The sequence below is a fragment of the Cavia porcellus genome, unplaced genomic scaffold (genome assembly GCF_034190915.1).
Source record: "Cavia porcellus strain 051 isolate PalLab524CR breed Dunkin Hartley unplaced genomic scaffold, mCavPor4.1 scaffold_11, whole genome shotgun sequence".
In the NCBI taxonomy this organism is placed as follows: domain Eukaryota; kingdom Metazoa; phylum Chordata; class Mammalia; order Rodentia; family Caviidae; genus Cavia; species Cavia porcellus.
The window spans coordinates 38,506,247-38,524,806 of NW_026947494.1; the positions used below are offsets into that span (position 1 = coordinate 38,506,247).

The 18,560-nt window shown below is 31.6% G+C and overlaps 1 protein-coding gene across 1 annotated transcript in view; it reads right to left on the reverse strand.

The window, feature by feature from the left end:
- Positions 1-18,560, reverse strand: part of Hcn1 (hyperpolarization activated cyclic nucleotide gated potassium channel 1) — a 339,906-nt gene that overhangs the window by 67,024 nt on the left and 254,322 nt on the right. Inside the window, exon 5 of the mRNA XM_063258126.1 lies at positions 7,750-7,896. Within this exon, the coding sequence (XP_063114196.1) occupies positions 7,750-7,896 (147 nt within the window). The remainder of the gene's footprint in view (positions 1-7,749; positions 7,897-18,560) is intronic.

Below are 18,560 nucleotides of genomic sequence, written 5' to 3' on the forward strand. Positions count from 1 at the left end.
TCAAGGTTACTCTAGAGTTTTGTTTCAAATTGTCTTAATTAGTTTAGAGTTCTATTACTGAAATTCATTTCTCAAGATCAATTAAAATAATCATGTTACTGTAACTATGGAAAAGGCATGATTTTCATCATAGGGAAAGCAGTGATAATTACAGTGAGCTGTACTTCACTTGAAGATGTACATGTTTATAATTTAAAAGATGGTAGAGGCAATAGTTATTTATTCTAAATTTACTCTTCAAGTTCTTTTGTATCGTCCTTTGATCAAAAGACAAGCTGAAAATGAGATTGGATCAGCAAATGCACGCATCTCACCTTGTTTTCTTCACTCTACATACATGTTATCTTGTATCTTCTTTTCTATTATTATTTCTAGTTTCTATTATTCTACATGTGCTTCCATGCAAATTCTTCCCTCCAAGTATGTTTCAGTCTATTCTAGGTCATGTGAGGACATTTTTCACAATTTTAGAATGCATAAGTCTGTCTTTTTCTACAAATTAACTATAAGAAACTCCCTGCAATCGATATCATATTTTTAGTAACGAATGTTTCCTTTTTCCTCACACGTTTTTTAAAGTATTTAATGTTTTGCCCTCAAGCACAATTTTGTGCCAGAAAATTGTGTCTTATTTGCCATTCTCATAAGTCTGGATCGATATCTTGTAGACATTAATAAATCAATTAATGTTTTTGATTATTTTTTCTAGAATCTAGGAATAGATGAAAAAATCTGTATGTCAAAAGACAAAATAATCAAATTCTCTGCTTGACCCTTCCACAAGCACATAAGTGTGCTTATGCCTGTTATACATGAATCTGGTAACTTGTAAGACATGAGTATAACTTTACAATATTAGAACTGTAGCTGTTTGAGTTAATTTTAATTAAGCATAATTTTAAAAGGTTTTATAAATCAACAAGTATGTACTTCTTAAAAAGATTCAAAGTATCACTAAATAAATATGCCTACAAATTATGTTTTCTTGTATAACAATCTATTGGACAAACTAAAGGTCAGAAGGACAAGATTGCACTCCCAGCCCAATTCATGTTCTGTGAAAATGAAATATACTGACGTTCTATATTCCACTGAGACACATGATCTGTACCTATTTTCAGCCCAGGGCTGTTCACTCTCCATTGTTTAAAAATAGATCAGTTCTGAACTTTGGAGACAGGCTCAGAAGGGCATTAACCTCTTCCTTCACTGTTAACTTTGCCATTTTTCTCTCACTGTATCAATATAAGTCTGATCGTGTCAAAAAATAGGTATTACTTTGTACACAGTACAACAGACTCATAATTAGAGGGATACTGTTCACTGAGTTTTTCTAATTAATTTTTATTTAAAAATATACTGTCAGCATTTACTAAAGCACACATCAAACTTCTGATCCTAGTATTTCAAACTCCAGTTTTAATACTAAAATACTGCCACCCAAAATCTGGCTGCTAAAATGAAAGGAGAGCTTATTAGTACATTGTTTGGAAATGTTCCCCTGTACACCAAATAGACATATTTTGAGGTTAGACTTGGTAGTCTCCTGAATATTAACTTACTACCTTTTGAATCATTGTCTCACACTTACAAAGTTACATTTGATAATTGGAATGTTTGTCTTTCTCTAAGTTCTAAGAACCATGAAGGCTAGACTGCTTGCTATTTACCACTCAGTAACACTGAGATTTAAATTTTAATGAGCACTTGTAATGTAGGAGCCACTTTCAAAATTTTTATGTATTTCCCTCACTTTCTTTTCTTTATAACAACTCCATGAAATAGTTATCAGCACCATCATTTAAAATGAAGAAAATGAGCACACATAGGCTAAAAAAAGTAGTACAAAATCAAGATCTAGTTAGTCCTGAGACTAGATTTAAATGAGGGTGGTGGAACAAAGGCCACTACAGTGACCATGATGCTGAACTTCTCCTCAGTAGTAATTTTCTTTCAGTACTTGTTAATATAGCTTGAAGAAAACATACTTATGAACGACACTTGAGAAAAATCACAGGAGCGATTTCAATTATAAAAAAAAAAACACCTTATTTCAGAGCAGCCAGGAGGATGTAAGAGTATATTATTAGTAGATGAGAGAAGAAAAAAGAGGATTCTCCAGGGAAAGCTGCGTCATGCAGGAAGGGGAGAGGAAGTTGACTAGAGCTCACTGAAGAGATGCTCTGCAGACTCGTGATTTTCACAAGACACAGCCACACAGCAACTGGAGAGTGAGGCCGAAATAATGACTATATCATTAGGTAATAGATAGAGTTTAAAATGCCAAGTTTCTGTTTATTGTCTTAAAAGATTTTCTTTCAGAAAACTGTCACTTGTCCTCTACTTTCTGGACCAAGTATTTTAGCTTACTGTGATAAAAAGTTTTAGGATATTAATATTATCACTTTTCGGAATGCATGAGAATGCCAGTAGAACTCGGTGTGCAGGTTACCTGGTATAGCCCCAGGATTTAAAACAGTATTATCTGCCTCAATGAATCTTCTACACCCTGAAGTTTTACTACTTGAGTTTGGGTAGGGTAATCAGCAATACTTGTCTGATTATCCATTGGTAATAGGCTGACTTATCATGGCAATTTTCACAGTCCATCTAGACTTCTATAATAAAAATGTCACAGACTAGGTGGCTTATACAGAACAGAAAATTATTTGTCTCAGTTCTTGTAGCTGGGAAGTTCAAGACTAAAATACTAGCAGCTTTGGTGTCTAATGAGAGCTTTCGCATAGATTGGCAAATATTTGCTATGTCCTTATAATGGCAGAAGGGAATTGGGACCTTCTGGGAAGCCATCCCATACAAAAAGATCCACAATCATTATAGAAGCACCTACCAATGGCTTCACTTACTAACATCTCACCTTGAGAATTAGAATTACAGCATTTAAATTTGAAGAGGAGGGACACAAACACAACAACATAAATATGAGAAAAATATATTTTCTATATATTCCATGGATGCTACTGGGTGACAATGTTCAGGCAGAATATTTATATAACTTATATATGGTATCATGTTAGAAAAATATCCATATTCCCTAGAGCTAATACTTCACTGATTGTCTAAAAGATAAACATAGAGAAATTTAAAATAAAACAAAAATAATAATATGAAAAATAGAACACTGTAGTTAAAGAGTATTAAACCAAATACTATCACAGAATAATAAAAAGATGATGACATCTTTTTATAACATGTTAGAAAATTGATTGTGGTTAATGGTAAAGTTGTACTATTGAACAAAGCTTCTCACCATTTTGAACGCTGATTTTCTTATCTATGTATATAGCATTCTTTTATTGAGAAAAGTTCTCTCAAAGTGTTAACAATCAGTGGTGCTTTGAGAGGATGTGCCAAGTAAGTATTTGCCTTTTTAAAAATCGTGTATACACACAACAGAATAGATGCAGCAAACAACCTAAATATTAAAAGAAACAAGACAACACAGTGATGTACCACACTAGAAAGACTCTTAGGAGGGATAAAAATGGCCAACAATCTAATTTAGACGAGCTACTCACAAAGGCAGCTTTGAGGAGGTAACTTCTGTATTGAGACTTAAACATTAAGAACAAGGCCGTTATTTGTTCAAAGATACATCACCTGCACTCTGCCAAGAAATGAAAATAGGAAAATAAAATTGTATTTTCAAAATATCAGCTAACTGAATTAATTATATGTACATGGTATAAGATTTTTGAAAAAGCCTTCAAATAAAAATGAAATTTTATTGACATTTTATATCTTAGAGATTCTTTAAAAGTTTTCAAATATTTTAAAACTTTATTTTAAATAAAGGCTTATGTACAAACAATATAAGTAGATTAAATTAATTATCAATATAATTTTTACTTTATCATTGTTTTTTACTTTTTATTTCTATTTTAAGGAATAAAATATTTGTGTATTTTGAGAGTCTGAAGGTATGCTATAATCTTCACTTTTTTAGTTCCTAAATTCATAATCTTCTCTTGATACAATTACTGCTAATATCTAAATATTAGCTTCTCAAATTATTTAAAATATGATCATAAAATAAGTTTCCTCAACAAAGTAAAATGTCTTGATATAACATTTCATGTTGACTAAAAATTGAATATGTGATTAACAGTTTGATGAGTGTGCATACATATATCACTGTAAGATAAACACTTTACATTTTAATCTCTTTGACAAAATAAGTTCTAAATAATCCAGTTTCAATTTCTTAGTATACTGGTTTATTCACTTGAAAGGTAGTCTGTCAGTAATCAGTGTGTCCAAGGTATCAGGCACTTTCTAGACACTAGAAGCATGACAGTGACCAGAACCTACTTTGGCATAAGTATATGCCTCATCTTCCAAATGAAATTCAATTTGTAAGACACAGGACGATATGTTTTATTATTTTTAAGATAAGTCTTATGATCTCCTAGTACAACTTGAATGTGGAATGTCTGTATAATCAAAATTTGATTCAAAGAAACATTTCTCATTATTAGTTTCACTTAACATTTCTTTTAAATGGTTTGGAAGTTTTGGACTTAACTTTTATGTAATACTGACTTCTGTTTTCTGTTATGCTTTTTCTCATTTTCTTATTCTGTTCATTCGTTTCTAACATTCATCCCAGTATAATATTAAATATAGTCTTTTGTGTGATACGACAGAGCAACAAAAGCTGAAGAAGGGAGTAAACAGATAAATATCTTCATGTTTTTGAAGCGTTAAATGTCTTAGTAGGCCTTTCTTCCACTTTTAAGACCTCTCATTTCATAAAGAAGTCATGATTCATACTCTGCTTTCATTGATAAGTGTATTAATGGAGACTACTCATTCATTGAACATTTTATTAATTCCTACTACATACTGATTAGTAAAAACATAAGCATGTTGAGATACAGGTTTATCATCAAGGTCATACATAGTCTTGAAAAGCCGATAAACTGATGTGATAAACATTTGTTACAGACAGTGATCAGAAAAAATTTATGAAGAAGGTAATGCCTGATAAAAGTATTTGATAGAATGTAGAAGGTAAATTCGATAGAAAGGATTTAAGATAGAGAAGATAGCCTGAAGAAAAGCAAAAGGCAGACAAACATTTTTTCAGTCATCGACAGTACTTTATTGATGAAGCATTAACATGAAGAAATGGAGATGGAGTCAGGATGTAAAGGGTTTCATGTTAAGGAGTTTGAACTTTTACCTGCAGGGCAAATGAAGTCAAGGCCAAATTCTAAGAAAAGAGTGAAATAATCAAATTTGGGTTTTACTTTAATTAATATAATAGCCCTCTTATGGCATGTATGTCAACTGGTTGGGTTTAAAGTAGGTGAGAAAGTTGTGAGTGTCCTTAAGAAACTGACGTTAAAAAATACTGAGCATCTGAACTATGTATGGTGTTTGAACAGATAGAGTAAAAATGGGCCATAATTTAATGATTAAATGTTTGTAGGAATTAAGAAAACGGAGATAAAAGTAAAAAAAAAAAAAAGGATCACTTTTGACTGAAGACCAGTATAAGTCACAGCATGGTAACAGACAGAAAATAAAGCACACAAAGCACAGAAAAATGTCTCCTAATCTCATTTTAATGCACTTGGAATGTTATGATGGATCAGTATTTCACATTTAAGTGTGGATGGTCTCTTATGGTTCAGTTTTGCACTTGTTTTCTAGGCTTTCTGCATTCCCTCATGAGGTTTTAATCTGTAATCCTAACTTTCACCTGCCTCAATAAAGCTGTAGATTTATCATGTCGTGTCTTTTGACTTGATCTTTGTCTTTCGAAATACCCTTGTCCTCACACTGTCACTCACCTCACTGTACCTTTCAACATTTACAGACTCTTGAGAAACCAACCTGGCTTCAGTATCCAATATTTCATCCTTTTAGTTAAGAGGACGTGGATTTAAAAAGACTATCTGTATTCCAACAGAGATAAGGCAAAGCATATGATGTATTTTAAACAAAATACTGCTTTCTTTTATACAAAGCACAAAGTTTGAATTATATTCTGCAAAGTAAAAAGATTTACATACTGTTAATTTCATGAAGACTGAGTAGGAATAATGCAATAAAATAGCAGTAATAGATACTATTGTAAGTTCAAAATTTGTGGTTTTATGAATTTTTTAAAATACACATACTTAGTAGATGAAAAAATTTATGAATGGTTTTAAAGTACAAAGATATTCTCTCCTAAAATATTTCAGTTAATTTGTGCTGATAGGAATTTCAAAAATATTAAAAATATGGACTAAATGACAAAGATGAGAAATTATAAATGTTGCTTGCAAAACAAAAAACTGTCTATTTTGGCTATAGTCCAATTTGCAACATGTATGACAAGGGTGGAAAGGAAAGTTAGAAATTTGGGGTAGATAAGAAGGGGATGCAAGCTGAGACTAAGGAGTCTATATTTTATTTAATTTGTAAATACCAGAAGTTTCTGAGCAGAGAAATGACCAGATTTTATATATTAAAGCTTAGCCTGGCTGTACTGTGTGAAATGGTACTTCAAGAAAGCAGACTAAAGTCTGGAAGGCAAACTTAGGGTGATAGTCCATGTAAGAGGAATTAGGCAGAGAGATTTGTGTGGGAGAGGAAGCAAGGCTTGGATGTGAAATATATAACCAACTGCTTGGTGATTCGATTTACAGAGCATAAAAAGAAAAGATTTAACACAGAACTAAAGTTTTATAGTCCAAATGAAAGAATGACTAAAATAATTTCAGACAGACATTACAAGATAAAGCATTTAGTGACAGAATACAGTGATTTAATTATATGTGAGCCAGGGGGTATGGTATATTTTTTAAGAAAATGGATTTTATGGAAAAAAATTCAAGCCAAGTTGTACAGAATTAAAATGTGAAATGAAATGAAGAGAATAAATTGAGACACAGAGGGAGCAAAGTCAATAGCTTAGTTAATGGTTAAATCTTTTAGCAGCTCAAAGAAGTAAATCAGAATTTATGCTTTGATAACAGCACAAAAATGTACCACCAACAGCTCAAAAAAAATTAATAATGGTCATTGTTACTGATAGCTACCCAGAAGACAATTTTGGCAAATAAGTAAAGACCAAACCACAGTAATTACATAGAAATCATCTGAAAAAAATTAATAATAAAAATACAGAGTATAGTAAGACATATGAACAATAAAGAGCATATTATTTTGTACTAGGAGTAATCTGAATAAATTAGTGAGCAGGAAGGTTTCTAGGGGAGGATGGAAAGAAACTGAAAGCCAAGGAGGGAGTTTTCAATGTAGAAAAGTATATGAGACAATGAGAAATTAATTTCTTATAATATGTGGGTATCTACAGATTAGAAGAGTTCATGAAATAATCAGGGAACATGAAGATGAGAGGAAGACAGGAAATCAAAAAGCATAAAAATCAATAAAAATATAAATATATGTTTTGGTGAGTAAGAGGGCGTGGAAAATTAGGAAGATGTGAATGGTGAAACCACAAGAAAGAATTTTTGAAGTCCAGGGACACACAAATTAGAATAGGTACAGAGTCATCAGTAGAAAAACAATTTCTTGAAACTTTACTTTTAAACAAAATTATAAACCATTTTATAAGTGAATCTAATGAAGAATAAAGGCAAAAGAATTATATAAACATTTAGTTCTGACTTTCTTTTGAATAGTATCATACTAGGGAGTAGAAGATTTCCTATGGAAAGGGAAAAATGTTGATAATGTATCACAGAAATTCAGGGCAGCAAATCTTACCTCTCTCAGTGGATCGTTAAGTTCATTGAGAATATTTTCTTCATCGAAGATTTTGCCTTGGTATCTGTGTTCATAGTAATCATGTATCTTCTGGCGCATGTCAGCTGGTAACTTATGGAAGGACATGTATTGTTCCACTTGCTTATACTGTAAGGAAAGGAAACCAAAAATTAGAAAACATTGTTAGGCTGTAAGAGAACTCATCACATTATACTGTTGCATTATATTCAATAATAGTTAAACAGAAGGAATTAATGTAGTGGGTTCTAATGTACCTTCACAGTGTTATATAAAGCATATGAAGCATATGAAGCATACAAAGCATATAGTAAAGCATCTTATATATGTAATACAGTTTGTGAAGAATTGAAATGTGGAAAGGAAATATGAAAGGAATTAGAATTAAATTTAAGATCATGACTTCAAAAATGCCAAAGGAAAGAAAATGTTATTTCTTTTCAGTTGTTTTGCACAAGCAATATGAACTTCTTGCTTGGCTCTTCATTTTGAAGAAAGGATCTTAAAACTTTGAATAGCACAAAAGCTTTTCAAAAACTTCTAGCAAAAGACTGAACCTCAATACATTTTAACAGAGGGAGAAAGTTTGGCAGCTGTTTGAAAATCATAGATACTTAAACAACAGATGCCCCATAAAGCATTAAGAACCCAAGAAAATATGTGAAGCTTCCAATTCAAGGTTTATGACAGTAACAGAATGAGATTAGATCCATACAATGTTATAGCAGTAGGTTTAGTGAGATGTTGAAGTGAAATTAAGCAATCAGTTATTAAAAGTGATGGTTATAAGACCTGCAAAGATATTGCTTTTGGGCAAGGCAGATTTTTAGACTTAATAATCACAGACTAATTCCACTGATGCACCTGTGGTTTTACAGTTACACATACACAGAGTTTTTAAAAAGGTAACATCTCAGCTAATCAAACAGGGGTATGATAGGATGAATATTACCTAGTAGCCTATCTCACAAGAAAAATGTCAGGTATCATTCCACACATGAAATCAGAATGCACATATTAAATCCTCAGATGAGTCATGCACACTTTCAAATTTAAGAACTATTTCCTTAGTACTTTTAAGGCAGAAAGTCATTAGACTACACTCTGAAAACAATTAACTTATCCTAAAAACTAGTTTTGTTGCACTGATGAGAGAACTGACTATAAATAAAAAAGTAAAAAGCAATAACAATGATAAATGCACTTTAATGACTCATTAACTAAAATACAATTGACATATTATATATAGAAAAGTTCTCAAATCTCTTCCTGGTAACAGATGCGAGGAGAAAATCTGGGTCCCTTGACTTTGTCCACAATCTTTGTTAATTGTAATTAATAACTTACAATAGACATGGATAACAGAAATGTGAATCATCAACCTAGTGTATTATATTTCTTCAATCTTTGTCTAAACTGCTTAATTCATATTATTTGGAAATTTCTTTTTGGAAAGTAGTATCCTCAGAAGAAATACTATTGTGTCACAAGATTGTCTTAATTTGTAAGCCTAGTCTCCTCCAATGTATATAAAACCTGCCAGCCCTGTTATATCTTCCTGAAGCAATTTAATCACAATACAGCATTTTGAATTTAAGCTCCAATCCATCGCTGTCACTGTGTATAAGTAGTAGTAAATACTGAACAATTGATAATTTTCCCTGAAAAAACATGTGTTCCTACCTCACTACAATATGTTTTGATAGCTCGCATCCAGAGGCCTTGAATTCATTTGCTTGGCATCTCGTGAAGCCGACCTATATGAAAGAAGTTTTGGTGGCTCTCTCTAGAGGACTGCTGAGAAGAATATATTTGGTAACTAGTTGGATCAGAAAAGTTTTGTCTTTATTACTGGAAATGTCCACATATGTGGTTGTTGCTTTAGGTCACAAATACACTATTTTAGAGTGTGAAAACTTCTGGGGAAACTGCTTCTGGGGAAACTAAATGTTAGCTGCTGCACTAATGAATTACAGATAGTCCTTTTGGTTTGATCAGTCTGCCTTGATTAAAAATTCATTTATATCTTTGTTGGTGAATTCCCTTGAAACCAGGAATCTGCACAACCCTTTGCAGTTTAAACCGTAGAATCAGCATGTTACTGTTGCGCAAATATTGAGTTTAGGAGTTTCCAGACTATGGAAAGAATTCTGGACCACCTATCCTTATCTGTATTTTTTTTTTCTCACTACCTTGTATTCTCACCATTAAATAAAAGTCTCATTTAAGTATAGTCTTTGTAGTCCAAGATCCACTACTGCTTGGGAGTTATAAGAATTTGTAGCTTGAACCAAAAAAATTATACTTCACACTTCTCCATCCTTTACTAGGCACCCTAGACCAACATTAAAACTTAGTATTTTATTCACTTGGAGGAAATTGCTGCCTCTGTACAAAAGGCTACACGTATAGAAAAAATGTAATCTGGTATCTCTTTGTCTCTGGAATTTGAAAATCGGTCCTTGATTGGATGAATAAAAGTATTACATCTGAAGATATTTTATTTTCATAGAAAATCATAGTGCGAATCTAGTTATTTTTCTTTTCATAAATCATTTCACCTCAACATACCTTAATTTATTAATCTATAGTAAGAGGTCATTAGGTTGACCAATCTTCTTTATTCTTTCAGATTATAGTTCTAAAGTTTTATGAATGCTTCTGTCATATTTAGCTAAGTTTGATTTTGAGGGCATATATGTTAATAATCTAATAAGGCATAGTATTTATTGATCAAACAACTATGAAATAGTACTTATTGATCAAACAACTACCAAACAACTGTGTGCCAAGGGTTTTTATACCACTTCCACCCCCCACTATTACCTCAAACCTTGTTAGAAATGCATGTTCACAGCAAAACTGCAGAACTACTGAATCAGAAACTCTATGTTTGGGACTCACCAGTCTGTGTCTTGCCAGGCCTTCTATACACTAAAATTGCAAATCATTGCTATATGCCAAGGACTGTGTTATCTTAGGACACAAGGATGTGTGTGTGTGTGACTGAGAGCAGTAAAAAATAAACTCAGTTTTTGGCAAGTTAAGCTTAAATTGCTCATGGCATTTTTTCATGTTTATATGTAGGTCGGGCACTCAGAGAAAGAAATACATACATTCCAATGACTGCAGGTATGCTAAGGAACACGGTGTCAATAGGGGAGTAAAGGAGCTAGAAATGAGGGAGTCAAGGGAACTCATAATAACCCTTAGGATGTGAGAGCAGAATCAGAAAAACATGAATATCAGAACTCAAAATCTCAAAAGGGAAATATACAGAAGCTGAATATTCTAAGAGAAAAAAAGGCTTCTGGACAGTGGCCATGGATTTGGAAATAAGGTAGTAAACTGTGTTAGGATATAACACTTCAGAAAAGCCAGAGCTATTTCTTTCTGTTTCCCTTACACTTAACAAGAGTTGCAAAAAATAAATGAAGTATCACTTCCGTGTGATATAAAAAAAATCTGCTCTTTTAAGATGTCTAGTGACCAAGTTGTAAATGGAAAATGAATTAAACTAAATACTAGAAGTTTTACATAAGCTGGCATTTAAAAAATGTAGCAATGTTTCCATTAGCTATACTAATATAGCTTTTCAAAACATTCCTTGATAAATCTAATAACCACTAACAAATGCATTTTTTGAAAATCAAAGATACAAAGACAACTTTTTCTCAAACATCTAAGATCAAAAGTTCATGACATCAGAGCTATAGACGATAAAATAATAACCAATATAAGATATACCAATATGTTTCTATATTTACATTTTTCTACATAACTAAAAAAGTAATGCATATACTATTGAAACATGATCTAGAAAAAGTGTCAAAAGCGAATGGTAATAGTTCATTTTCAAACACCTTGATTACCTCCTTTCATGTTAAAAGGTATTTTTGTCTAAATCAGGAAACAAAATGCATCTGCTTCTACTTCTTTTACAGATTTTAACTACAGGCTTCATTTATTGACTTTTGCCATAAAACTGGATTTGACCACCTACAGTTCTTCAAATTTTTCTTTTAATGTTGTATTTGTGTCACTAGTATTATTTCTTTATGTAGTCTCTTTTAAGTTTCACAACTTATTTACCTTCATTACTTGTTTAGAGAACCCTACACAATTAATGGAATGAAATTATCAGATTTCCTCCTTTATTTTATAACTTCTGTTGTTTATTTAAAGATGTAAAGGTGGGTTACACTTTCCCACATATAACTGAAGTTTCAAACCCACTGAGTGCTTATAGTTTATGAGGTCATGCTTTGCCACAGAATTATACACCAGTGCTTGTATATTCTGACCACATAATATTGACCATGATGCCAAGAAGACCACTTGAGGACATTTATTTTGTTTCTTGGGTTTTCAGAACACTTTTATTTCTTGCAATCAGATTTTATTAATTCTCATTGTTTTCAACCTTTGTGTTCCAATCAAATGACTCTGAGCTTTCTTTAGAAAATTTCCAGTAGAATTTCATTTTTCAGTATCTTTGCTTCAGTTCATTATTCTCAGGACCCAGATTTCACTTTTGATTTATTTATTCATGTTTCTGGAACAAATACTCAAACAACCAAGAAATATTATATAAGAAATAGGCTTTCCAAATCTCTGTGCTTATGAAAATGGCACTGTTAAACTCCTAGTCTTAAATAATAATCTAACTACATATAGAATTCTAGGTTAAACTTCTTGAGTTAGATGTTGAGTTTCAAATTTGTATTTATCCCTCTATACTAGGGCCCCCACCCCCTCTTCTCTTGAAACTGGGTCTTGCTATGCATTTCGGGCTAGCTAGTCTGGACTTCCACTTGCAGTGATCCTCCTGTCTCGGCCTCTCAAGCGCTAGGATTATAGGTGTGCACCACTTTGCCAAGCCACTAAAAATGATTTGAAGGCATGATTTATTCTCTGAAATATCTAGAATGTCTACAAACATGTGAATTTAAAACTATCCACTGGATTAGACTTTTTAGAGAAGCTTTTGATAACCCAGCCCTATAAACTTCCACATATGCTGAGAACATGGGTAACTGAATGTGGAAGTGCTAGAACAATAATGGGAGGAAACAGGAGGTCTGGTAAATGTAAGTAATTTTAATAACGCTTAAAAAGCACATAACACACTCATCATATTTTCATATGTAAAATATACTATTCTCATCATAGGCCTGAATCACCTTAGTTTACACATATTCCTTCATCTCAAGCCTAAGGACATCACCAAATCATGTAAATTCTACCTGACAAAAACTGGAATAATTGTTGATTTCTGTGCATCTCAGTTTTATTTCTAGAGTCATGACTGGATAGCATGTCTGCACATATTAAACTCTCACATGCTCGCTAAATGGACATCTAGTTTATTATAAACTTCTAAAAATCCCTTGGATAAAATGGAGAGGAAGGATGTGACACCTGTCTCTTCTCAGTTACAGTAACGGTATCAATGGAGGATGACATTCTACCACAGGGACTGACATTTAGGGTTAGTAATGTATTATTATCAGCTATTGTTCATCATTCAGATAACTTTCTAAAGAGGATTTTGAATTCTTGGCTTATTAAAATTAACCTGATTTAATCTTTTTAAATAATTAAAATGAAATATTTAATTCTTTTTCAGATAATAATAAATTATTGTATTACTTTTTATGCTGAAGTAAATCATTGGATTTCTGGATCACTAGCTAATCTATCTTATTTCCTACCAAAACACTTAGTATAAATGTTTATTTACCCAATAGTTAAACCTTGATTCTATTATATTCATATAAATAAATATGCAAGATCATTTTTCATCAAAACTAGGCTCTCTATAAGTAAAATGATCAAGATTGATCAAAAATGTTTGCAGCAAGATAGAATAACTTATAAGACCTGTATTACATACATAAGAAAACCTTCAATTTATACCTACTGCGGAAAATTTTTCTTTGGTTAAAAATGGATCCCTGATTATTTTATAAAAAAAAAAATGAAATGCCATACTCATTACAGAGTAATTTAAATAATATTAAAGATTTTGGAATTTACCTGAATTTGATTTTTGATAAATCAAGTGGAAAATGAACATTACAAATGAAGAAAACCAAGTCATTGAAAGGTTTTTGTAGCAGAAGTCTGAGGCAGAAGTCCCTATTTATATTTCTTTATCTGTCTCTTTTATTGGAAAGTTGTGTAGCAATAATATATAGGTATCTCTATTGGTAAGTGAATTCTTTAGCTCTTAAGATCTGAGGATGACTTTTTTACTATATAGAATGTACTTTGCTTCAAATATGACCAGAATTACAGCCTACCATGCTCACAAAATCCTTGAAAAAAAATTACAACACAAAATTTACTGTTTTCCCATTGAGAATTATTTCCTCCCAAGTAAACAGCCACTTCTGTTCATGTTCATAGAACCTAGCTATCTATTCAGATATTCATAATTAATTATGTGGTTGTCTATATAAGAATAAAAGATTAAAAGAAAACCTCTTGAAAATTGCTTATGCTATACAAACAGTTCTGAATTATTTATTATTATAATTTTGTTTAAAAACCACAGTTAAAAATTGTTTCCTAAAATTCAGTTTAACATTATTTAATATTTAACTATTCAAATGATTAAAAATAGAAATGATGAGAAGTTAGTAGATGTAGGAATTAGGAGAAAATGTTTGTTTACTAAGCAAGTAAATTGTCCATATAAAACATTCTTGGAAAGTTAATTTATTGATAGTTATAGAATAAGAGACAAAAGAATACACAATTGCTGAAATAAAAACAGTTCTTACAACCAATATCATAGGGTTAAAATATGTTTACACATTTTAACAATCTTTTATTTTATTTATTAATTCATTTATCTATTTGTACTGGTAATTGAACACCCAACTTCAAGCTTGCCAGGCAGATACTGGGCCTCGGATTTATATTCCCAGCCCCTTTTAGAGTGGTTTGCTATTCTACATGATTTGAGTGTTTATTACACCAATATTTCTTAGTGGGTTTTTTATGCAGATAAAATTCTTTTTAAATGAATGAGAGTACAAAGTGATATAATATGCCTATCACAGTAACTCAATTACATGGAATTTTTTCAAACATATCATTTAAAACATTCTATGCTATTTTAATAATTTTATTTCAATTCCTCAATAATTTCTTTCAGTCCCACAGATGATATAAGCTAAAATTAAGAATGACTAGAAGTACTCACACAAAACACTACTAAGTCATTTTTTTCTACCTTTCCCAACTTTCTACTACAAAATGGAAAGTGACTCTTATTCCAACTGAATCCAGTCATTTAACTCTTTGAACATTCTTTCCATATCTCTTCTCAAACTCATAACTCTGTTTCTTTAGTCTTTTAAAAATTTTTTTATGGAAAAAGCATAAAATTTCTTAACAAATAACAGGAGAATAACAATGGTTAATCCATTACATTTTTCCATCTTTAAAGTAGTTACTCAGAGTACAAGATATAAGCAAAAATTCTTCAATTGATATTAGCATGACCTTCCTTTTAAATTAACTAAAAGCCACTTATAGCTTAGCTAATCAGCATTTTTTTTCTGGCTTTTCTCTTCTTTTCTTTCACTTTTCTCCATCCTAGTTCCTTTTCCCTTTTAAACAACTTTTCCCCCTTCACAATATTTATTGTGGTTTTTGATCTTATTTATTTTTCAATTTCTCACACCAGGGAGACAATATGATGTTTATACATGTGAGTCTGATATATTTCACTTACGAGTATGATCCCAAGTTGCATCCATTTACCTATAAAAGTCTCTAGTTTATCCTTCTTTATGCCATTGTATAAAAACACCACATTTTTTCTATTCATTCCTCAGCTGATGGGCATTTGGGCTGTTTCTAAGATTCAACAAATTGTGCTGCCGTAAACATGGGTGCACATATATCACTGTGGTATGATGTTTTAAATTCTTCTGGGAAGATTGCCAGATGGAGAATAGCTGGGTCAAATTGGACTGATAATTGTAGCTTTTTGAGGAATCTATACTAATTTCCATAGTGGTTGCACCAGTATGTGCTCTCACCAAGAGTGGAGAAGTTTCTTGTATCCCACAGCTCCTCTAGTATTTATTATTGGGTAATTTCTTGATGATACTCATTCATTTTGCAGTGAAAATTGAATTTCAGTGTTGTTTTAATTTGCATCTCTTGAATGACCAATGATGTTGAACATTTTTTCATGTATTTATCTGCTATCTGTATTTCATCTGAGAAGTGTGCATTCATCTCAGATGCCTATTTAGTTTCTATGTTTTATCCCAACTACCTGCATATTGACTCCAGCCAAATAGCATTTATATACATTTTATTTATTTGTATAGATAAACAAAAATTGTTCTTAATATGAGATAATATGTGATATTGTAATATATATACACATGCATAATGATCTAATTAGGATAAGTAGCATATTCAACACTTTAAACATTTATTATTCACTGTGGTAAGAACATTCAAAGTCTTCTGACTTACTCTTTTGAAATACATAGTATATTAACTATAATTACCCTACAGTGTAAAAACACTTATTCCTCCTGTATAACTGAATTTACTGAGCACTCTTTCTTCATGCACTGTTTCCCCACCCCTCCCCAGCCTCTATAATCACGTTTCTACTCTTCATTTCAGGATGCATGAACTCAGAAAGTATCCGTGTTTCTGTGACCATCTTATTTCATTCAGTATATTGACCTCGAGGATAATTTATTGTGTTGCAAATGATGTCATTTTCACAGTGAGATAGTATTCTTCTATATACATATAAACCAAAAATATATTCACCTCTTTGATTGAAATAATCATAAGAACAACCATTAGATATTGGACACTTTTCCAGACACTCAACTAATAACTCATATTTATTCATTTTTACTCCATCATAAAAACTTTTCAGAGATTACTACCATAATCAATACTTTATAAACGATAAAATAGAGGCAAACAGAACTTAAATAACTTGTGAAAATTTACAAAACTACTTAGTTCAAATGTGTGAATTCGTACTTGTCAAATACTGAAGCCAGTGTCTGAAATTCAGAAAATATAGATTTATCATCCATACTCTTCTGAATTACAAGATATTTTTGTCTCCATAAAATGAATGTCTAATGATAAGTAAAACCCTGCCTATCAGTCATTTTTCTTCTTTCTTTTTGCAACCAATTCCTTGAGGAATCTACCCTTACTAGCTCATTGTCTACCTCTCATTAGTATCTTATTCAGTTATACACCAATAACATATTTGCATTTCTTTAATTTCCTATTACTTAATATATAATTACATATTTGACAAAGATTATCTTATCTGGTATCTAAATAGTATTAAACACCAGTAGCAAATACTATCTATGCTTCATGACACATCTTTGTTTGCAAACTGGTCCACCTCCAACCTTATTGTACTCTAGATAGTCCATGTCATGGTTTCTGCATCAGCGTAAACTCATAAGCTTACAGAACTTGCTCAACACAACCTAGCACTCCATGGATATTTGAGTGGGAAGAAATATAGGTAATCTTATAAGGGTAACATTCAACAAATAAGGGACTGACATCTACAGACATAAATTAGCACTCATCCTTCAGAGTGACAATTCTAATTCACATTCTACTGTATTCTTCAGAGGATCTTAGTAAGACTAAGTTTCACTTGCCTCCAATGGAAAATACTAACACAATATACTTTATTCAATTCCCTTTTTTACAGTTCACTTTTCCTTTTTCTTTATCCTGCTTCTTAGAAATGCTTTTCAATAAATTATCCACAATCAAATTCTTCTCTTGTAGGAGAACCTTAAATCAGCATTACTATTGATCTATTCCTCCTGAAAATTTGTTATCTCTTAGCTTTTTCATCTATATATTCTTCAGGATTTCCTTTCTTCTTTGGTGGTTCTTCTCAATAAATGAAATGAAAATGAAAACACAGAATCTAATAACCTCTTCTACTCCTTCAAACAATTTTTAAGCTTTTAGTAATGGGTTATTCATAGGTAGATAGATTAGATATGTGCACACACACACACACACACACACACATATAGTGAGAAAGAGAGAAAGAGATTGTGACATGATAAAATTTAAATGTAATTTATATTCCTCAGTATTTTGGGCCAAAATATATCTTATCATTAGAAATAGCTTGATTTACATTTGTAAGTTGATCTAATTTTTTTAATACCACTGTTTTTATTTCATTGTTCATGGCTTTCTACAATTAATGCTACTGAATATCTGAGTATTCACACAGTCACTAAGAGTAAATACCATCTTGTTAATAATGAGAAGACAATGACTCACCAGAAAATTATACTGTAGGAGCAACATATATCATAAAGACAGGAATTTTGACAAGGCTTAGTCTTTATCCTTAAATTAGCTTTTCAAAAGTGAAAAATGCTAGTAAAGATATTTGTTTAGTAATTACTAAAGTTATTTACAATAATATTAGAGTCATTTCAGATATGAGAAGGTGAGTTGAGACAAATACACTATCAAGTGCTAATGCATTGGCTCTTATTGACCCAACCAAAATGTAATCACAGAATCTAAGATATGGATCATTGGGGCTCTGAATATTTACAATGGAAAAAAATCAATAATGAAAATATCCTAAAAGATTTTTAATTGTATTCCAACCAACTGTAACATTTCCAAGGGCTTACACTGTTGCTAATAATCAGCAAGATTTTTTTGTTGATTTACTGTAATGAGAGAAAAGACTAGGTTCTGTTCCACCTCATAATTATTATATGGTCTCA